Source organism: Jaculus jaculus, chromosome 16 (genome assembly GCF_020740685.1).
Source record: "Jaculus jaculus isolate mJacJac1 chromosome 16, mJacJac1.mat.Y.cur, whole genome shotgun sequence".
Lineage (NCBI taxonomy): Eukaryota > Metazoa > Chordata > Mammalia > Rodentia > Dipodidae > Jaculus > Jaculus jaculus.
In genome coordinates, this window is record NC_059117.1 from 5817596 (window position 1) to 5840014 (window position 22419).

At 49.6% G+C, this 22419-nt stretch overlaps 1 protein-coding gene across 2 annotated transcripts in view; it reads left to right on the plus strand.

Moving 5' to 3' along the window:
• Positions 1–22419, plus strand: part of Hecw1 (HECT, C2 and WW domain containing E3 ubiquitin protein ligase 1) — a 290938-nt gene that overhangs the window by 189462 nt on the left and 79057 nt on the right. For both annotated transcript variants that reach the window (XM_045136063.1, XM_045136062.1), the window contains 3 exons: positions 13511–13653; positions 17710–17810; positions 18854–20179. In XM_045136063.1, the coding sequence (XP_044991998.1) occupies positions 13511–13653; positions 17710–17810; positions 18854–20179 (1570 nt within the window). The remainder of the gene's footprint in view (positions 1–13510; positions 13654–17709; positions 17811–18853; positions 20180–22419) is intronic.

Sequence of the window (22419 nt, forward strand, 5' to 3'; positions counted from 1 at the left end):
AAGCTACTTAATAGTTATTAGATATCTGAAAAGTTTTAGCTAAGTAAAACTGAATTATGAGAATTAGTTTCAAAGGTAGTGGAAAACTACTGTTTCTAAGTATAAACGCTTGGGTTAGGTAAGAAAATGGGTAAATAGTTACATAAAAGTCAGTGTTGGCAGGTACTGCGCTGTCAGGTACTGTGCTTAGAAGTAGTGTACTTCCAGGGACTATATTTGTCAGGTACCGTGTTGTCTGGTACCGTGTTGTCAGGTACCGTGTTGTCAGGTACCGTGTTGTCAGGTTCCGTGTTGTCAGGTACCGCGCTGTCAGGTACAGTGCTGTCAGGTACCGTGCTGTCAGGTACCGTGCTGTTCAGGTACCGTGCTGTCAGGTACCGTGTTGTCAGGTACCGTGCTGTCAGGTACCGTGCTGTCAGGTACCGTACTGTCAGGTACCGTGCTGTCAGGTACCGTGCTGTCAGGTACCGTGTTGTCAGGTACCGTGCTGTCAGGTACCGTGCTGTCAGGTACCGTGTTGTCAGGTACCGCGTTGTCAGGTTCCGTGTTGTCAGGTACCGCGTTGTCAGGTACCGTGCTGTCAGGTACCGTGTTGTCAGGTAGCGTGTTGTCAGGTACCATGTTGTCAGGTACCGCACTGTCAGGTTCCGTGTTGTCAGGTACCGAGTTGTCAGGTCCCGTGTTGTCAGGTACCGTGTTGTCAGGTTCCGTGTTGTCAGGTACCGCGCTGTCAGGTACAGTGCTGTCAGGTACCGTGCTGTCAGGTACCGTGCTGTTCAGGTACCGTGCTGTCAGGTACCGTGTTGTCAGGTACCGTGCTGTCAGGTACCGTGCTGTCAGGTACCGTACTGTCAGGTACCGTGCTGTCAGGTACCGTGCTGTCAGGTACCGTGTTGTCAGGTACCGTGCTGTCAGGTACCGTGCTGTCAGGTACCGTGTTGTCAGGTACCGCGTTGTCAGGTTCCGTGTTGTCAGGTACCGCGTTGTCAGGTACCGTGCTGTCAGGTACCGTGTTGTCAGGTAGCGTGTTGTCAGGTACCATGTTGTCAGGTACCGCACTGTCAGGTTCCGTGTTGTCAGGTACCGAGTTGTCAGGTCCCGTGTTGTCAGGTACCGTGTTGTCAGGTTCCGTGTTGTCAGGTACCGTGTTGTCAGGTACAGTGCTGTCAGGTACCGTGTTGTCAGGTACCGTGCTGTCAGGTACCGTGTTGTCAGGTACCGTGCTGTCAGGTACCGCGCTGTCAGGTACCGTGTTGTCAGGTACCGCGTTGTCAGGTAGCGCGTAGTCAGGTACCGTGCTGTCAGGTACTGTGTTGTCAGGTACCGTGTTGTCAGGTACCGTGTTGTCAGGTACCGTGTTGTCAGGTACCGTGTTGTCAGGTTCCGTGTTGTCAGGTACCGTGTTGTCAGGTACTGTGTTGTCAGGTACCGCGCTGTCAGGTTCCGTGTTGTCAGGTACCGCGCTGTCAGCTACCGTGATGTCAGGTACCGTGCTGTCAGGTACCGTGCTGTCAGGTACCGTGTTGTCAGGTAGCGTGTTATCAGGTACCGTGTTGTCAGGTACCGCGCTGTCAGGTTCCGTGTTGTCAGGTACCGTGTTGTCAGGTACCGTGTTGTCAGGTACCGTGTTGTCAGGTTCCGTGTTGTCAGGTACCGTGTTGTCAGGTACAGTGCTGTCAGGTACCGCGATGTCAGGTACCGCGCTGTCAGGTACCGCGTTGTCAGGTACCGTGCTGTCAGGTACCGTGCTGTCAGGTACCGTGCTGTCAGGTACCGTGCTGTCAGGTACCGTGCTGTCAGGTACCGTGCTGTCAGGTTCCGTGTTGTCAGGTACCGTGCTGTCAGGTTCCGTGTTGTCAGGTACCGTGCTGTCAGGTACCGTGTTGTCAGGTACCGTGTTGTCAGGTACCGTGTTGTCAGGTACCGTGTTGTCAGGTTCTGTGCTCTCAGGTTCCGTGTTGTCAGGTACTGTGCTGTCAGGTACCATGCTGTCAGGTACCGTGTTGTCAGGTACCGTGCTGTCAGGTTCCGTGCTGTCAGGTACCGTGCTGTCAGGTACCGCGTTGTCAGGTACCGTGTTGTCAGGTACCGTGCTGTCAGGTTCCGTGTTGTCAGGTACCGTGCTGTCAGGTACCGTGTTGTCAGGTACCGTGCTGTCAGGTTCCGTGTTGTCAGGTACCGTGCTGTCAGGTACCGTGTTGTCAGGTACCGTGTTGTCAGGTACCGTGTTGTCAGGTACCGTGTTGTCAGGTTCCGTGCTCTCAGGTTCCGTGTTGTCAGGTACCGTGCTGTCAGGTACCATGCTGTCAGGTACCGTGTTGTCAGGTACCGTGCTGTCAGGTACCGTGTTGTCAGGTACCGCGCTGTCAGGTTCCGCGTTGTCAGGTTCCGTGTTGTCAGGTACCGTGTTGTCAGGTACCGTGCTGTCAGGTACCGTGCTGTCAGGTACCGTGCTGTCAGGTACCGTGCTGTCAGGTTCTGTGCTGTCAGGTACCGTGCTGTCAGGTACCGCGCTGTCAGGTACCGTGCTGTCAGGTTCCGTGCTGTCAGGTTCCGTGCTGTCAGGTACCGTGCTGTCAGGTTCCGTGCTGTCAGGTACCGTGCTGTCAGGTACCGTGCTGTCAGGTAACGTGTTGTCAGGTACCGTGCTGTCAGGTACCGTGCTGTCAGGTACCGTGCTGTCAGGTACCGTGCTGTCAGGTAACGTGCTGTCAGGTACCGTGTTTTCAGGTTCCGTGTTGTCAGGTACCGTGCTGTCAGGTACCGTGCTGTCAGGTACCGCGCTGTCAGGTACCGTGTTGTCAGGTACCGTGTTGTCAGGTACCGCGTTGTCAGGTACCGTGTTGTCAGGTTCTGTGTTGTCAGGTACCGTGTTGTCAGGTACCAGGTTGTCAGGTTCCGTGTTGTCAGGTACCGTGCTGTCAGGTACCGTGCTGTCAGGTACCGCGTTGTCAGGTACTGTGTTGTCAGGTACCGTGTTGTCAGGTACCGCCTTGTCAGGTACCGTGTTGTCAGGTTCTGTGTTTTCAGGTACCGTGTTGTCAGGTACCGTGTTGTCAGGTACTGTGTTTTCAGGTTCCGTGTTGTCAGGTACCGTGCTGTCAGGTACCGCGCTGTCAGGTTCCGTGCTGTCAGGTACCGTGCTGTCAGGTACCGTGCTGTCAGGTAACGTGTTGTCAGGTACCGTGCTGTCAGGTACCGTGCTGTCAGGTACCGTGCTGTCAGGTACCGTGCTGTCAGGTAACGTGCTGTCAGGTACCGTGCTGTCAGGTACCGTGCTGTCAGGTACCGTGCTGTCAGGTTCCGTGCTGTCAGGTTCCGTGCTGTCAGGTTCCGTGCTGTCAGGTACCGTGCTGTCAGGTACCGTGCTGTCAGGTACCGTGCTGTCAGGTACCGTGCTGTCAGGTAACGTGCTGTCAGGTACCGTGTTTTCAGGTTCCGTGTTGTCAGGTACCGTGCTGTCAGGTACCGTGCTGTCAGGTACCGCGCTGTCAGGTACCGTGTTGTCAGGTACCGTGTTGTCAGGTACCGCCTTGTCAGGTACCGTGTTGTCAGGTTCTGTGTTGTCAGGTACCGTGTTGTCAGGTACCAGGTTGTCAGGTTCCGTGTTGTCAGGTACCGTGCTGTCAGGTACCGTGTTGTCAGGTACCGTGTTGTCAGGTACCGCCTTGTCAGGTACCGTGTTGTCAGGTTCTGTGTTTTCAGGTACCGTGTTGTCAGGTACCGTGTTGTCAGGTACTGTGTTTTCAGGTTCCGTGTTGTCAGGTACCGTGCTGTCAGGTACCGCGCTGTCAGGTTCCGTGCTGTCAGGTACCGTGCTGTCAGGTACCGTGCTGTCAGGTAACGTGTTGTCAGGTACCGTGCTGTCAGGTACCGTGCTGTCAGGTACCGTGCTGTCAGGTACCGTGCTGTCAGGTAACGTGCTTTCAGGTACCGTGTTTTCAGGTTCCGTGTTGTCAGGTACCGTGCTGTCAGGTACCGTGCTGTCAGGTACCGCGCTGTCAGGTACCGTGTTGTCAGGTACCGTGTTGTCAGGTACCGCCTTGTCAGGTACCGTGTTGTCAGGTTCTGTGTTGTCAGGTACCGTGTTGTCAGGTACCGTGTTGTCAGGTACCGTGTTGTCAGGTACCGGGTTGTCAGGTTCCGTGTTGTCAGGTACCGTGCTGTCAGGTACCGTGCTGTCAGGTACCGCGTTGTCAGGTACTGTGTTGTCAGGTACCGTGTTGTCAGGTACCGCCTTGTCAGGTACCGTGTTGTCAGGTTCTGTGTTGTCAGGTACCGTGTTGTCAGGTACCGTGTTGTCAGGTACTGTGTTGTCAGGTAACGTGTTGTCAGGTACCGTGTTGTCAGGTAACGTGTTGTCAGGTAACGTGCTGTCAGGTACCGTGCTGTCAGGTACCGCGCTGTCAGGTACCGCGCTGTCAGGTACCGTGCTGTCAGGTCCCGCGTTGTCAGGTTCCGTGTTGTCAGGTACCGCGTTGTCAGGTACCGTGTTGTCAGGTACCGCGTTGTCAGGTACCGTGCTGTCAGGTTCCGTGTTGTCAGGTACCGTGCTGTCTGGTTCCGTGCTGTCAGGTACCGCGTTGTCAGGTACCGTGCTGTCAGGTACCGCGTTGTCAGGTACCGTGCTGTCAGGTACCGTGTTGTCAGGTACCGCGTTGTCAGGTACCGCGTTGTCAGGAACCGCGTTGTCAGGTACCGTGTTGTCAGGTAACGTGTTGTCAGGTACCGTGCTGTCAGGTACCGTTCTGTCAGGTAGCGTGTTGTCAGGTACCGTGTTGTCAGGTACCGTGTTTTCAGGTTCCGTGTTCTCAGGTTCCGTGTTGTCAGGTTCCGTGTTGTCAGGTACGGTGTTGTCAGGTACTGTGTTGTCAGGTTCCGTGTTCTCAGGTTCCGTGTTGTCAGGTAACGTGTTGTCAGGTAGCGTGTTGTCAGGTACCGTGTTTTCAGGTAGAGTGTTGTCAGGGACCATGCTGTCAGGGACCGTGCTGTCAGGTTCCGTGTTGTCAGGTACCGTGTTGTCAGGTACCGTGTTGTCAGGTACCGTGCTGTCAGGTACCGTGCTGTCAGGTACCGTGCTGTCTGGTACCGCGTTGTCTGGTACCGCGTTGTCTGGTACCGCGCTGTCAGGTACCGCGCTGTCAGCTACCGTGATGTCAGGTACCGTGCTGTCAGGTACCGTGCTGTCAGGTACCGTGCTGTCAGGTACCGTGCTGTCAGGTAGCGTGTTGTCAGGTACCGTGTTGTCAGGTACCGCGCTCTCAGGTTCCGTGTTGTCAGGTACCGTGTTGTCAGGTACCGTGTTGTCAGGTTCCGTGTTGTCAGGTTCCGTGTTGTCAGGTACCGTGTTGTCAGGTACAGCGCTGTCAGGTACCGTGTTGTCAGGTACTGCGCTGTCAGGTACCGCGCTGTCAGGTACCGCGCTCTCAGGTACCGCGCTCTCAGGTACCGCGCTGTCAGGTTCCGCGCTGTCAGGTACCGTGCTGTCAGGTACCGTGCTGTCAGGTACCGTGCTGTCAGGTACCGTGTTGTCAGGTACCATGCTGTCAGGTAGCGTGTTGTCAGGTACCGTGTTGTCAGGTACCGTGTTGTCAGGTACAGCGTTGTCAGGTACCGTGTTGTCAGGTACCGTGTTGTCAGGTTCCGTGTTCTCAGGTTCCGTGTTGTCAGGTAACGTGTTGTCAGGTAGCGTGTTGTCAGGTTCCGTGTTGTCAGGTACCGTGTTGTCAGGTAGCGTGCTGTCAGGTACCGTGCTGTCAGGTACCGTGCTGTCAGGTTCCGTGTTGTCAGGTACCGTGTTGTCAGGTACCGTGTTGTCAGGTACCGTGTTGTCAGGTTCCGTGTTCTCAGGTTCCGTGCTGTCAGGTACCGTGCTGTCAGGTACCGTGTTGTCAGGTACCGTGCTGTCAGGTACCGTGATTAGGTAATTGTTTGACATCCACTTCATATCAACCAGTCATCACCGCCCTCTGACTACATTGTAAAACATGGTGGATCATCATGAAAACTGGCTTCCTGATGATCCAGAAAATAACCCCAAGAAAGCCTGACCTAAAGAAAAGAACTCCATGCCAGCAGAAGAGAGCTCTGGTGTTTCTGACTAAAATATATGTAAAGTGACTCCACAGTCATGCGTGAGGACACTGAGATAAAACTGTACAGGTCACGACTCGCAGGAAGTTGAGGGCCATAGCTGCCAAGAATCTGCCAGTGTGGAAGGGGGGAAACCCTCAGCCAAGGAGAGCGCTCATGGTTCAAGTGTGAAATGTCTCCCCACAGCGTCACAGGTTTGAATACTTTGTCTCCACCTGGTGGCACTGTTCTGGAAAGTGGGGGCACCTTTCGGACACGGGGCACAGCGTGTAGTAGTTGGGCTGCAGGGAGGGGCCTGGAGGGTTAGGGTGCCGCAGGGCTCCTCAGAGAGAAGCAGGCTGCAGGGCAAGCTCTCCCTGCCGCAGCCACAGCCCACAGCCTCGGCACCCTGTCTGCATTCCTCAATGGGCTTCACCAGTGAACCCGGCCTGGAATGGCTTCCTGCCAAACACTTGTCACAGCACCAAGAAAAGGTATTAATACAATACAGAATCTGGTTTTGCCCTTAGTGCCTTGCACCTCGTGTTGCAAACTTGACATGAAAAAAGTAAGAATCCCGACAAATTTAGCTTAAATGGAAGAAACTTTAATTTTAACAGAAGGAAGTCTTGTCTCAAAATAGGACATCTTATGTCATGCTACACACGTGCAAAAATGCTAAAGAAAAGGGCTAGCCTTGCTCAGTATGTAGCAACCAATTTCAGTGATTATGCTAATTTCTTCGCAGTAGTTGAAGTGTCTGTAAGACTAAAATTATGTATTCTTAACTATATAACTCAAAAAATTTCAACAACATTGAATTTATTTTTATTCACATATACCAAAGTAAGAATATATCTTGGCCCATGTGGATTTCTTTTTAGCATGACTTGCCTACTTTGAGAGATTGATAGTGAATATTTACTTCCTTTTTAGGATAATTTCTTTTCTATTTATGTTTTATACTTTTTAGTGTAGTTTCAATTGGATATGAACCTCATCCTTTACCACATCCTTCATATTTTAGATAATTTTCAATTCTATTAAGAACTATCTGACTCTTAAATAGTTATTTTATTTTTTTTAATTTCATGCATGTATACAGTGGTGGTTTTGTTTTTGTTTTTTTTTACCATATTCACCCTCTATTTTACCTTTCATCATCCCTCTCTGTCTAAGCCCCTTCTCAATCCCCTTTCTACATTCTTTTTGTGAGACCCACTCAGTTAAATAGGGTTGCCTGCGTGAGCATGGCTGAGCGGTTCGTTGCTGGCCTGTGGGCAACTCACCGTAGCACTCGCTGCAGCCCTTACTAGGGAGGGAGTGGAGCTTTTGAGCTCTTCCCCCATCCACTGTGGAACAGTGAGGGCTCAGTCTAGCACAAGAATCCACAGGTACAGGGCTGGAGAGATGGCTTACCAGTTAAGAGACTGGCCTGCAAAGCCTAAAGAAACAGGTTTGATTCCCCAGTACCCACTTAAGCCAGATGCACAAGGTGGCACATATGTCTAGTCTTTGTTTGCAGTGACTAGAGACCCCATACATTCTCTCGGTTGAAAGAAAGAGAGGGAGAAAGGGAAGGAGGGAGGGAGGGAAGAAGGGAGGAAGGAAGGAATGAAAGAAGGAAGGAAGGAAGAAGAAGAAAGAAAAAGGGACTGGAGTGATGGCTTAGTTGTTAAGGTTTGCTGGTAAAGCCAAAGGACTCAGGTTCAGTTCCCTAGGACCCACATAAGCCAGATGCACAAAGGGGCACAGGCATCTGGAGTTCATTTTGCCAGCTATGCATCTCTGCATCAACCTCTGCCCACTGCCAAAGGAAACTTCTTTGATAGAGGCTAGTAGCAGCACTAATTTTTTGTCATAAATATAAATATTTAGAAGACAGTTTTAAAAACCTGTCCATTTGGCATCTCAACAGTAGTAGGTTTTCCCTAGGGCCTATGGCTTCTCTAGTCACAGGCCTTTAACCAGGTTTACAATACCAGGCATGGATTTCTTGCTGCAAAACAGACCTCAGATCCAATTAGGACGTGGTTGGTTACACCGCTGACAGTCACGTCTCTACAGTACCCATGGGCATTTCTCACCTGACAGAACAACACAGGGGATCACAGCTGGGTGAGACTGTAACTTTTCCCCCCAAGCAGTCGGCATGGCACCTCCCAGCGTTATGACAGCTTGCCATCATGGAGGAAGTTCTAGCTCAATTCAAGTTTGATTTCCCTATACCCAGCAATCAAAGCATACGGCATCTTCGGCAATAAGGTCCTGCCACCTAGTTTAGGTGGGCAACCAAGAGCAATTGAAATAGCTTGTGTTATTTCAGGTGCCTCTATGGCATCTCTGACCAACAATTCACTGGGCGGTGTCTCATCCTGGCACTGCGATTTTCAACTAATAGCCCATGGCTTCTGGGAGAGCTTCATTTACCCATGTAGGGTAATTTTATTAACTTCATTTTTAATTAATTTTTTATTTGTTTACAAAGTAGTAGGTTTCTATATGGCTTTTTCGTACATCCTTAACTTTGGTTAATCCAATCCCACCCATTTATCTACCCCATCTCCCAACCCTTGCTTAAACTATTAAACAACATAAAACATTTTAATGTAACTTAATGAATAGTTTTGTATAGGGAGGAAAGTATAAAATTTCATATTCAATTATTTTGCTTGGTTTTTCAAGGTAGGGCCTCACACTAGCCCTGGCTGACATGGATCTCACTCTGTAGTCCCCAAATGGCCTGGAACTCACGGCGTCCTCCTCCGCCTGCCTCCCGGGTGCTGGGGTTAAAGGCAGGTTCCACTACACCCAGCCATCAGCTATTGCATTTTACTTTTAAATACCCTCAAGTCCTCCAACACTGTTTTCATGTTCTTTCAGAATACTTTTAACTATTATAAATAATCTCATAATGGGTTTTGCATTGTAACTTTATATTCCTATTTTTGATGGCTCACTTTGGGCTTAAGTATCAAAAACAAAAATCAGACAGCTCGTGTATGAGTGTGGGTGTGTGGGTGTGTGGATGTAGGAGACAAATGGCTGAAGGGACCAGTATATCAGTGCATTAGTTTTGGTAGTCCTCAAATACAATAAAAGCCTATTGGGCTGAAGAGATGGCTTACTGATTAAAGTACTTGTCTGCAAAGCCTAAGAACCCAGGTTTTATTCTCCATTACCAACATAAGCCAAATGCACATGGTGGTGCATCCATCCAGAGTTTGTTTGCAGAGGCTGCAGAACCTGTCACTCTCTCTCTCTCTTTCTCTCTGAAAATAAATAAATAAAATTAAAAGCATATTAATCTGGAATTAACAAATAATTGGCTAAATGTTTAAAATAAACTACTAAGGTGGAGTCTGAAAATGTGCTGTAGAAGATCATTGAGTGAACTATTTATGATACATAGGAAGACTTGGGTATATGCTAAGGAATAGTTTACTATCAATGATAACATTTGATATCTAATGAAGCATTTGAAATCAAGTGAGAGAATGTGGTTCTCCACACTTACTGCACAGTAGTCTCACTTGGGAAGCTTTAAGCACTTCCAGTGAGTGTCAGCCTCACCCCCAGGATGGTTTAATTATTAAAGAATGATCCAGAATGGAAACTGACAATTCTGATGAGAACCAAGGCTAATCGCCAGTGGCCCAAAGCAAAAGTGAGAATCCCTGTAAGTTGTCTTGACTGGAAGGAAGTGCGCTTCTAGCCAGAGTGATGCTTGGCATTGCAGGACACACCCAGCACTCCTACTACATACCCCGCAGCACCTTCCTAGCTCCCCTCGGCCCTGCTGAACTTCTCTCTGCCATTAGCTCATGCCCTGGGCAGTGGCTCTCAAGGCCTTCCCCAGCTGTAACAGAATTGGCCTGGCTCCATCTTGCACAATCGAGTTCATCTTTGGTTCTGCTGTGAACACATGAGAGCTGTGGCTGTGTCCTGTCTGTGAGAGAGTTCCATGTTACTCCTCTCCACCTACCGAGTCTTGTATTCCTTCCCTCCTATCTTCCTTGATGTTTCCTATCACCAGAGAGCATGGTGGATATGCCCTGTGTGCGTCCAAGCGGTCCAGCAGACACTTGTTTATAGTCCTTGAACAATTAGGAGTCCTTAAATTGACTTCCTCCAACTGTCAAAAGAAACAAACTGATGAGGCTGTAAGGTACCACACTTTATTATCCTTCCACAAGTTGAAGGTCATCTAGGCTGGTTCTGTTTACTAACTACTGTGACTAGAGAAGCAGTGGACATGGATGTGCAAGTTTCTCTGACATGAGGTGCCCAGTGTTTGGTATGTAGTATTATGATGTCCCCTTGGTGGATTGTTCCCTTACTCAGTACTAATTGTCTTCTTTATCTAGTTTGTCAGACAATAAAATACCCATACCTGCTTTCTTCTTGGTTCCATCTGCTTAGAATCACCCATTCACCCTGTGGTACTGTTTGTCTTTGATGATAAAATGCATTTCTTAAAGATTGCCACAAAGATGGGTCCTATTTTCTGATCCAAACTGTTAGTCTGCGTATTTTGATTGGGGAACTGAGACCATTAACATTCAAAGTTATTATTGATAAGTGTGAGTTGATCCCTGTCATGTTGATGGCTTTATGGTATTTTCTTAGTTTTCATTTTTTTAAAATTTTATTTATTTATTTATTTATTTATTTATTTATTTATTTTCAGGTAGAGAGACAGTGAGAGAGAATGGGTGCACCAGGGCCTCCGCACTCCAAACGAACTCCAGATACATGTGCCGCTTTATGCATCTAGCATTAAGTGGGTACTGGGGAATCAAACCCATGTTCTTAGGCTTTGCAGGCAAGTGCACTAACTGCAGAGCCATCTCTCAAGCCAAGTTTTCATTTTCTAAACAACTATTACAGCTTTTATTTTTCCCTCTAGCCTCTCAAATGCATTTATCCTTCTACTCATTCCAAAGTTGTCCCACAGTGTCTCCTCTGTAGAGGTCATAAATTCCATTAGCCGCTTTTATCACGGGATCATGGGTCATCGTTCTTTCCCCTTCCATCACAGAGACAATGTTGCTTATTTTAGTGGTTTGGGATGGAAAACCACTTCAACTGTTTCAACGCTAATGCTTCAACTAATGCAAATTATTTCAGTACCTGAAACAGACCATCCCAAGCTCTTCTGCTGCAACTGTGATGGATGCCTTCTACGTGAGTGGCGTTTCCCTCTGTGCCTTTCTGTGTCCTCTTTGTTCTTCATATTTAGTGCGCTTACTATAATACAGAGGAAGGGATTTCTTCCCTGCTCCTGTCTATCTCATGTTCTGGATGCATCTTTTACCTAGGTGGGCATCTCTTTCCGTAGACTGGGGGACCTTCCTTTTTATAGTTCTGGATGTGTCTTTTACCTAAGTGGGCATCTCTTTCCCTAGACTGGAGAACCTTCCTTTTTATAATTTTATTGAAAGACCTTGTCCCAAAGTTTTTCTCTTTCTTCAAGTTATTTGTAGATTTAGTCTTTTTGTAGTCTCCCAAATATCTCTCCATTCATATGCATTTGTTTAATTTATCACTGAATTTATTTTGGCTAATGAGTCCAATTCCTGTACCTTGTCTTCAATCCCTGATATTATGTCCTCCATGTGGTACGTTCTATTGGTGAAGGTTTTTGATGGAGATTTTTTTTTATTTGAGTTACTGTAAATTTTGTTTCTTTGTTTATTTGTTTTGAGGTAGGGTCTCACTCTATCCCATGCTGCCCTTGAACTCAGAGAGATCCTCCTACCTCTGCCTCCCAACTGCTGGGATTAAAGGCATGCACCACCACACCCAGCAACTTACTATATTTTTTTATTGGAGTGTTTTTAATTTGATTTATTTTATTTTTTTTACTTCCAGTATCATTTCAGTTTGATTTTTCTTTTTTTCTTGATAAATTCTATAATTGTGAACCATATCCCATGGTAGTTTCCTTCCTCACCCCACCTTCCCCTTTGAAATTCCACTCTCCATCCTATCCCCTCAGCTTGATTTTTTTTCTTCAGCTATTTCTACCTCCGTATTGAGTGCCATTTTCATATTCAGGTTTTGCTTCACCATCTCACTTAGCTGTGTTCTCGTGGAATGCATTCAGGCATTTGTTTGTGTCCTCTTTGAGTTGTTTGTGCATATTTATTCTTTTGAATTCTTTGTCTGGAATTTTCTCTAGGTAGTTCTCATGGCGGGGGGTAGACTCTAATATTGTATGGGCAATCCTTAGAGTGAGCATTTGGATTGGTATTTGGTGCTCACTCTTAGCCTCACGTTGCTTAGCTTGGTGTAAGAAGCTCAGCCGTGGAGGCACTTGATGCTGAGTATGCCCGGAGGATGCCAGGGCTTCAGTCTGACCAGGAGCATACGCGCAGCAGCTGACCTTTCATCATCACGTTCCGCTGTGTGGGGGGCAGGTGTTCAGGAGCACAGACAGCAGCTGACTGCAGACTCGTGTGGGCCAGATGGAGCAAGAGCGGAGCAGCAGTGAGTTGTGGGCAGGGGAAGGGAGCGGAGGCGTGGAGAGAGTGGGAGGGCCTTACCTCACACGAGGGACAGCAATGGTGAGCTGCAGGCAGCAGGCACAGGGTGGACTCCACGCAGAATGGCTCCAGCGTGATGTGGAAAGGGTCTGCCGGCTACATCTGTTCCTAGATTCACAGCTGGAACAGCAGCAGTGAGTGGCGGGCAGCAGGCGGGTGAGAAGGGAGCAGAGAGGATGGCAGTGACGAGCTGGGGAGGCAGGCAGTGAGCAGTGGGACCTGCTTTGCTTCCTCACGTTGCTTGTCAGGTTCTTTCCAAGTCAATGCCTGTTGACATCCCTCTTTCTTTCTGAAGTCAGCAGCATTTTATTGCAAAGACTGGCAGTCCTCATTCACCCAATTTTCTTATGACTGAGGGTTTACCTAGTTGTGTGCTGTTAATTAGTAATTTTCCAATGACAATCCTTTTAATATGTATCTTTTTTACACTTTTATGAGTTAATCCAGAAGAAAAATTCCTCAAATTTGAATTCTGGGTTGAAGGAAGTTTACAGTTTGAAAACCAATAAACCCAAGCAATTTCTTTTGTAAAGATCAAATAAATTTACATTCCCAACAATATAGAGTGAAAACTCTTTTCCCATTGTAGAGAAAACAAGGTTTATAAAGCTTAAAAAGTATCTGCCATTATAATCTTGAAATAAAATATGATTTTGTTGATTTAACATATTTCATGAAGTATAGGTAAATTTGTACAAATTCTTCCTTGACTCTTATAATCAAGTGTGTGAGACCCAATAGGTTCTTTCTCTTTAAATTGTGCTAATTTTATTATTTGAATCTCAAAGAATGACCTTATTTGACAATGATGTCCTCAAGGCAGATGAACTGAGAATTGGCAGGCACTAGATCGTCTCTGTTAGTTGATGTGACATGTTTTCTCATTGCAGCAATTCAGTTTTGTGTCCTTGCCAACCGATGTGCTGGAAATTGAGGTGAAGGACAAGTTTGCCAAGAGCCGCCCCATCATCAAGAGATTCTTGGGAAAGCTGTCGATGCCTGTGCAGAGGCTCCTGGAAAGACATGCTATAGGGTAAACTGTGACTGGGATATCAATAGACCTAGAATTCAGCCAATAAGGCCATGCCCCAAGGAGGTCTACAATCTACAGTAATGGGATCTTGTGCAGTACCAAACTAACATGGTGTTTCAGCTCCTTGGCTTCTCCCATTAATAACATCACTAAGCCACAACATCCAGCTAAATCTTTCTGATTTGTATATTATTTATTTGCCATATATGCAAAAGTGGAGAAATCCTGACAGTATTGGAAGAAACCATCAATGAGACATTCTGTTCTGTATAAAGAGAAATTAACATTTGTCTTTACTAAGAAGAATATCATTCCATCCATTACATGTCTTTATGCAGGAGAGAATCATGTGCAGCATTTCAACAAGATAGAATGCTGGGTTTCTTAGTGTGTCAGTTACTTTCTCTTTGCTGTAAACACATATCTGACCAGAAACAACTTAAGGAAGGAAAGGGTGTGTTTGTGGCTTGCAGTTTTGAAGGGAAGTTTCCCGGCAGAAAAGCATGGTGACAGGAATGGGAAAGTGGCTGGTCCCGTTGGCAGACAGGAAGCAGAGAATGAGCAGAAGTGGGGCCAGGCTATAGAACCTGAAGGCCCACCCCCAGTGACCCTCTTCCTCAGCAAAGCTCCACGTTTTAAAGATTCCATAACCTTCCCACACTGTGCCGCCAGTGGGAGAGCAGTGTTCAAACACACGAGCCGTGGGGGCATTTGACACTCAAACCGCCACACTTGGACAGTGCTTCCAAATATTCTAGAACTGACCAAAAAATGCTTCATAAAATGGATGCAATTTTGCCAGCATGCATTCTCGTGGAATGACAGCTGCATTGCCTGTAGAATTCAGTTACGTGTGAGGGTATGCTCTTGTGTCTTCAGTCCCCTACATGCGTACCTATGCACGGCTTTCATTAAAGGAAACTACGATCAGGTAAACTTCCTATAGTTAATGTGCATTGCCTTAGACAACAGCTACTATATTTGGAAACAATAGGTCTTTTGCTATAAACATATGCCTAATATGACATAAATCTTAGAATGGTATCAAAGAATGAGAAAAGTGTGCAGAATCTTCAGGTGTTGCCATTTAAAGTTCTTTGGATTTTCATCAAGATATCAGCATTATTAACAGTTATGATAATGGCATCTAATTGGCACCTGCTAGCATGTGTGTAGCTTGGTTCGAACAAGCATGCCATTAATGCCATTACCTTTCAAGCCAAAGGAAGCTGACGTTTATGAAGCTGCAACCTTATGTCAGACATACCGCTTGCCCTTCACATTCCTGGTTGTAAAGGTGGAGCAGTCAAACCATGCACATGAAGACCTTGACACGGTCACTGGTACCTACTAGGAAGTCAAAAGGGAATGTCTCTTGTGACCTTTTCTGTCATTTAGCCCTCATGGCCATTTCCATGACTAAGCCATCACCATCACTCCTCAGATGAAGAAATGACATTTGCAACGAATAACTAACTACCTGAACTGAGCACAAGGCTGGTGAGGGCGGAGTCGCGGCCGGTCCTACGTGCTCTGCCTCTCGCCAGAAACCAGGTGCCACCTTCCCACATGAGGCTTGATAAGGTTCCTTTGACTGTTTCTTTAGTTTTCCACTGGCCAAACTTTTCATTCCTCTCCTCTGACTGTCTATTCGCACACTGCTAACACTATGGAAGGACAAAAAAGGGCTAGGTAGAAAAGCGATTAGGTAAGGTGTCCGATACTCCAGCTCTGAGCAACCTCTTTGCTGGCATGTACTAGATGTGGTTAGTGTCTATTGAATTGAACTGTCCAAAACCCACTCTAGCTACAGAGAGGACCATGTGCTTTTCTAGGTGGAGGGCTTTTCACCTTGTAATGATTCTGCCCTGCAAGCTTCCTTCTGTGGAGGGGCACACCCCGGGCGCTGAAAGCCATTGACTGACCTGAACTGGGTTAGTTGGATTTTCCTAATGTTATTGCAACTTGGGGTTGAGGAAGGAGGAAGGTTGCATAGATGAGTACAAGCTTAGTCCTGTGTAAGAAGCAGCAACATCAGGCCTTAAGTGGGCTCCTCCTCACCACCCCTGATGGCACGCTGACCCCTGCTGGCTGCAGCAGTCCTCTGCCTCCTCCTTCTCTTGCTCCTCCCCATCTTTTCTTCCATCTCCCCTCCTGGAAGGCCTGCTTCTTCTACCACCCCAGAAACCGCCTTTCCAGTGCTGCTGATACTTGACCTGTTCCAACCCAGGCAGAAGCAAGTTCCTGGGTTAATGGCCACGAAGGTAGCAGTCATTTGGCTTGAGACACAATGGAAGCCCAGAGTACACCTCAGGACAAAACCAAACCCCTCTCGTACCATGGCTTCCCTCTGCCAAACCCCTTGAGCCCATGCTTACTCACCGCTGACCAGTGCCTTCAGATATGTGTTCCATTCTTCTATAAGTCTTGGTCGCCCCCGCACTCTCTCTGCTTCTCTCTTTCCCCCTTCCTCCCTTTCTCCTTCTCCCTCCATTCATTCATTAACCTGTAGCATCCTGGCCATTAGCTGCTTCTTGGCCTCTAACCAGGGCCATCTCTTCTTCACTTTGGATGTGCCAGTCTCTTCTACATGATTGTTCATTGATCCATCCATACACTCCCACTGAATTTCAGCGATTTAAAGGCAGGGACTACGTAGTTTGTATTTTGTGTCAGCCACAGCAGCTCTTACACAGTATGCTGTCTCGATGTTGACTGACTGGCTGAAAGCATGGAAAGAGAAGCTTAAAATGAGTGCAAAGTGGAAGTCTAATGTCCCCGTCACCATCTGACCAACTTCAGCTGTCCTTGGGTTTCAAGAAACCTTAGACTTCAGAAGGCCTTTCTCTGGTCATTGGTGGACTTACTACATAATAGCTACCAAGACCCTCCTATTCTGAAGAGACAGAAAGAAGTTGGGACTCATCCTGTTTATTCTACATAAAGTGCTTTAGTTAATGGAGTTTCGACAATAAATGCAAAACTACAACTTATCAAACAGAAACACTGTTAACAGAACACTGAAATATATTGTTTCTTATTTCAGCACTGCCAGCTGATTTGCACCTTTTCTTGAATGTGACCAAATAGTTGGTTGTGAAATGTGTTTCTGCTTTCACTAAGTCCACTAGGCTCGCTCGCTCCCGCATGAGCACCACAAGGCCAACACTCCGCTCCTTCAGCCAGGGTGGGCGGCTACCGTGGAAGCGCCACTGACGAAAACGCCGTAGCACAGCTTGGCGTTGAGTCTCCATGGATAGATTTCCTTTCAGCCATTAGGCAATCGCTTCGAATGAGCAGGTGACATGAGGCAGGCATCCAGGGCAATGTAACTGAAAGTGAAGGCGAGTGGCCGCAGGTCACAGGTCTGCTCTGGCCCGCAGCATGGCACTCTCCATAGCCCAGCAAGGTTCCCGGTAACTGCGATAGCATCTAGTCTCATACATCACATCCATTCCCCCAAGACTGGTACTGTCCACTGTCCAGGGCATAAGTGGGAGATTGCAGTCTGCACAGGAAGAGAGCCAAGGACATGCACGTCCCCTGCCTCCGCACCACATCCCCCAACACAGGCTGACAGACGTTCTGCAAAGTACCAGGGAATCCATATTTTAGGCAGTGTGTGTCATGCAGGCTCTGTCCAGACTGCTCAGTTCCTCCCCTGTAGCATGACAGCAACCGGTGACAAGCTCACACATGTGGCTGTGCTCCAGTAAAACTATGTTCATGGACACTGACATTGAATTTCATACAGTTTTTATGTGCCACAGATATTCTTTCTTACGGTAGTAGGAAAGCAGGTGATGGGCCAAGTGTGGGCTGTGGTGTTCGGCCCTTGCTTCCGAATATTTGATCAGAACTCCCTCATACCTGGACACATGTGTGTTCCCCTCTTTACTGTAGGATTGCCACGGGTGTATCTGGACAGAGCTTTAGTGCCCGTCACCATGGCTTGTGTGGGCCTGCCTATCTCGCCTGCGGGTACAAAGAGCTTCCAGACAGGCTTCAGCAGGACAGGTTTGGGCCAAATCCCTGACGGTGCTTATTTCCTTCCAGGGATAGGGTGGTCAGCTACACACTTGGCCGCAGGCTTCCAACTGACCATGTGAGTGGACAGCTGCAATTCCGATTTGAGATCACTTCCGCCATCCATGCAGGTATTTTCAACATGAAATTTCTGTCTTGTCCAAGTGCCATTGTGGCTCCTTTTTTTTTTTTTTTTTATTTTATAAAATAAAATAACCACGGTCCTCACTGGACGTATCAGACTTGAGGACCTTCTGTCTTCTCCATCCAAGCCCCAGGAGCCAGTGGTCTTCTCTGGAAGCCAGATTGCCTCCTAGGCCCTTCTTCCCCCGGCTGCGCTTTCCTCCGATGACCCAAAGGTTCATGGTTTCCCAGCGGAATAGAGGCGACAGCGCGGGCCGCGAAGACACTGAGTCATATCTTACCTTCACTACATTATTTTATATCTTGGCTGCTGTTCAGCCTTGTGCTGTGTTCTGGGAATAAGAATGCCCCTCTGTGCATGCAAAGAAGAGCCTCACTGTGAACAGAGATCGTTTGGCCCCAACTAGTAAGGGAGCTTGCCTCGCACCCGCGCAGGGGAGGGCAGAGCTCGTCCACCCGGGTTTAGCTGCGGGAGGGCCAAGCGAAACCCGGCTGGTTGGTGCTTGGACTTCTAGGCTGGTAGACGCCGTATCTTTGTCTTCTCATAGGCTCCAAATGACGGGCGCTTGCTCCTATGTGTGACGCCCTCCTTCCTTCCCGTTCGTAGCCTGAAACCATTCTAGCTGGCCCTGTCCATGGGAAACGCTGCGAGCGAGCGCAACTCACTTTGCCTGGAATTATAAACACCGCCACGGTCCCCACCTGGAAGTGGATCCTTGTAGGAAATGCTGTTGAGCGCCTACTAGATGCCCCACCCTGGGGTAGTGCTAGATTTGGGGCATTTTAAGAACAACAACAAAACAAAAAGTAGTAATAATAATTAAAGAGTGCATTCCCTTGAAGTAGAATTTTAAAAGCCATCCCAGCTGCGAATGAGGGACACGAGGAGCGCTGTGCGGAGCGCACCGACCCCGATGCGGAGGGTTCCTCGGTGGACCTCCAGCAGCGGCGTGCGCGCGCCCGCTCCGAGCACCGGTGCCAGGTAAGCGCTCTTCTTGAAGAAATGACGCCCTCCCGTTCTTGTCGGCAGATGACGAGGAGACATCCCTGGGCACTGAGCCGGAGTCTGCAGAAGTCTCAGAGCGCCTCGTGAACCACGTGGTGGAAAGCAGTCCTGGAGAGCCCTCAAGCGACAGCGCAGAGCCCCCCACGGGCGCGAAGCCGGGGCCACCCGGCGAGGGTGACGGGGCCGAGGCCGCGGCGGAGGGAGCAGCGGGGGACCCCGAGCCGCCTGGGGACGAGGCCGCGTCCTCCGAGGGGCCCGAGGGGGCCGCGGAGCTTCGGGAGCCCGGGCAGCAGGACCCCCACCCCGCCCTGAGCGCGGAGGAACTGGCCGAGGGGCTCGAGCTGGAGGAGGAGGCGGACGGGCCCCCATCGCCGCCGCCCGCGGAGGGCAGCCCGGCGGAGGAGGAGGCGTCGGAAACCGGGGCGGCGGCGGCGGCGGAGACGGAGGCGCTGCGGGAGGACAAGGTCCGGGAGGAGGAGGACGAGGAAGGGGACGTGTGCGCCCTGGAGCCGCCGCCGCCGCCGCCGCCGCCGCCCGGGGCCTGCAAGAAGAAGAGCCGGCCGTGCTCGCTGCCTGTGTCGGAGCTGGAGACGGTGCTGGCGTCGGCGTGCGGGGAGCCCGAGACCCCGCGCACGCACTACATCCGCATCCACGCGCTGCTGCACAGCTTGCCCGCCGCGCGCGACCACGGCGCCGCGGACGACCCCCGGGACCAGGACGCGCCCGGCAGCGACGGGGACACGCTCGCCGCCCAGCCGCCGCCGCCCGCCGCCCCGGGGGGAGACGACGTCGAGCCGCCGCCCGAGGGGAGCCCCACGCCCGGCGCGGCGTCCCCCGGCCTCGCCCTGCCCGGCGCGGCGTCCCCGCCCGGCTTGGCCAATGATCACGGCGGCGGCTCGGCGGCCCCGAGCACGGGCAGCGAGAGCGACTGCAGCCCGAGGCAGGGCGCGGAGCTGGGCTGCGGCTGCTGCAGCCCCTCCTGCTACAGCTCGTCCTGCTACAGCTCGTCCTGCTACAGCCCCTCGTGCCACAGCCCCTCGTGCCTCCACGCCGCGGGCAGCCGCTTCGCCAGCCACACGCGGTTCTCGTCGGTGGACAGCGCCAAGGTGTCGGACAGCACGGTGTTCTCCTCGCAGGACGACGACGAGGACGACGAGGAGAACAGCGCCTTCGAGTCGGTGCCCGACTCCATGCAGAGCCCCGAGCTGGAGCCCGACGCCCCCCGCGGGGCCGGGCTGTGGCACGACGAGCTGGCTGCGCCCGGCGGCGGGGGCGCGGCTAGACGCGCCGGAGGTCCCGAGTGCCCCGCGGCTAGGCCGCCGCCGCCGGGCGATCGCGAACGGAGAGAAGGTTAGACTGCCAAGGAGAGCCGCGTGCCAGCCGCGGGGGGTCCCCCGGCACGCGAGGCTCGCCCGCTCCCCGCCGGACGGGCAGGCCCCGGGCAGCGTGTGTGCCTGTCTGTCTTGTCCGTAGTCCGTGCGTGGGTGCGTGCGTCGAGGTGTGTCTGGGTAGAGAGGCCCACGGAAGCCTGCACCCCCCTCGTGCAACCCCCCCTCCACACACACACACTTGCACAGCAAGAAGTACAACTCCTCGGATGTGAGCTTGGACCTGTTCGTGTGCTTTATAGGTGGTTCCAAATGATCCCGAAACTTAGCTTTCCAGGCCCAACAGCGACCTCAGGGTCAAAACTAGCATCTTAGGGTACTAGCGTCGAATAATGGTAGATGCAGTGTGTCCTAACACCAGGAGAATCCTGTGTGAAATCTGCTCACCTCCCCAAACATGCTGAAGATTAGCGATAAATGTGAATATTAATTGAAGAACATGGATTTTACATACACACATCTTTTTTTTTTTTTAGAATTTAACTAGTCTTGTGTATATGGATAGCTTGATTACGTTTGTCTTTTTTTTCTGTCTGTCCAACTCTTGCTATAATTGTTGTTGCTGTTGTTCGCTATTTTGGCTGATGGAAGGGGAAAACAACACGAATGTATAAATTCTTTTGTTTCAAATAAGATTCTAACCCAAAAGCTGCCACTTATAGTTTTAAAATGTGTCCTGTTTTAAGCAAAGATGTCCCCTCTTAATTGTGCCTGTGAGATCATAAATTAGTAATGTTTATTTTCTTTCCAGGATTGGAACATTCTTCCAGTCAAGTGACAGTGGCATAGGAGGGAAATTAAGAAGTCACAGAATAATAGGTTGAGAAAGAGCAAACTAGAGAGCCTGCTGTCTCACTGGTCCGCTGATTAGCTTAGCCTGGGAGCAAGAGGGGTTTTTCTATTTAGATTGTATCACAAAGGACTGGAAACGCGTCCTTTTACGTTTGATTCCCCAGCCCATAAACAATTGCCTGTCACCTGCAAATCTTTGAACAAGAACTAAAGTGAACATAAAAAATAATTTTAACTATACAATCCTGCCCAATGTTTCCATTTTGGAGAAAGAAGGGAAATTGACACATGAGGAGAAACTGGTGGAGAAAGACAGGACCGGGGCGCTCTAGGGATAGGCAGGCACCCCACCCCAGGAGTGAGAATGCCATGGAAGATTCCTTTCTCTAGGAAGGGTGTTCGAGTGCCTGGTTTGTTCTAGCCAGCGGCTTTGGGCTGAGCCCAGGAAGGCGCATGTGTGTCCGATCATGCTGGGAAGGTAGCCGGCCATTCCCACGTGATGGGAAATGACTGCAGCAGGAGAAGGGGCCTCTCACAGGAGGGCACAGGGAAGCTGCGGGGGTGTTTCAAGCTAGACGTCAGTTCTTTCTCTGTTAAGTGCAGATAGTCACTACTTTAGCCTGTGTGGGTCAGAAGGTAAAGTTGTGTAACTTCCCACGCAAGGGTCATACCCATTATCAGCTCAGAGCCATCTGCTGTTTTAGCTTATTTGGTATTATCCATACTGGAGGAGTACCCATACGTGATGAATTGGAAATTGTTCTCACATAAATTTATATTAAAGTGCAGTTTATTTATTATTTTTGTAAGGGCATGGTCCATACCTGTGCAGGTTAGCAGGAGAAGTTCCAGGGCGACAGTGGAGTCTTTGCAGAGTAGTGAAGTTCCTGGCTTCTGCACACTACAAGTCAGGAGGAGGAAAGGAGCATGTTTGATTCGGTAGAATGTTTATAAGAAGAACTACAAAGACTCCCGAGAGAGACTGTTCTGTCCACAGTACACAGTTCACAGCCAGGCTTCCCACCTCAGCAGGGAGCTCTGCACCGACAGCCTGCATTTCTCACGAGCCCCTCCTGGGCCACCGGCTTCACAAGAGCAGAGCTCAGTGCGGAGTCAGGGTGTGCACAGACATACCTGGCACGTGTGTGTGCTGCTCTCTGTTTTCCTTAAAATAAAAATTTTCTCTCTTACAGTTTCACTATAGAAACTGAGTAAGATTAGCAAGGTAAACTTAGCCTGTGCATGCCCACTTAGAGAACTCACAACGACTTCAGGGAGGACATCATTTTAGAACATTCCTTTCACATGTTTACACTCACAGCTACCTAAACTAGTATTCTTTTGTTGGCTTTTTACTTTTATTGCCTCTATAACACTTTTATTTAAAGGTTAATTTACAATAATTATTTA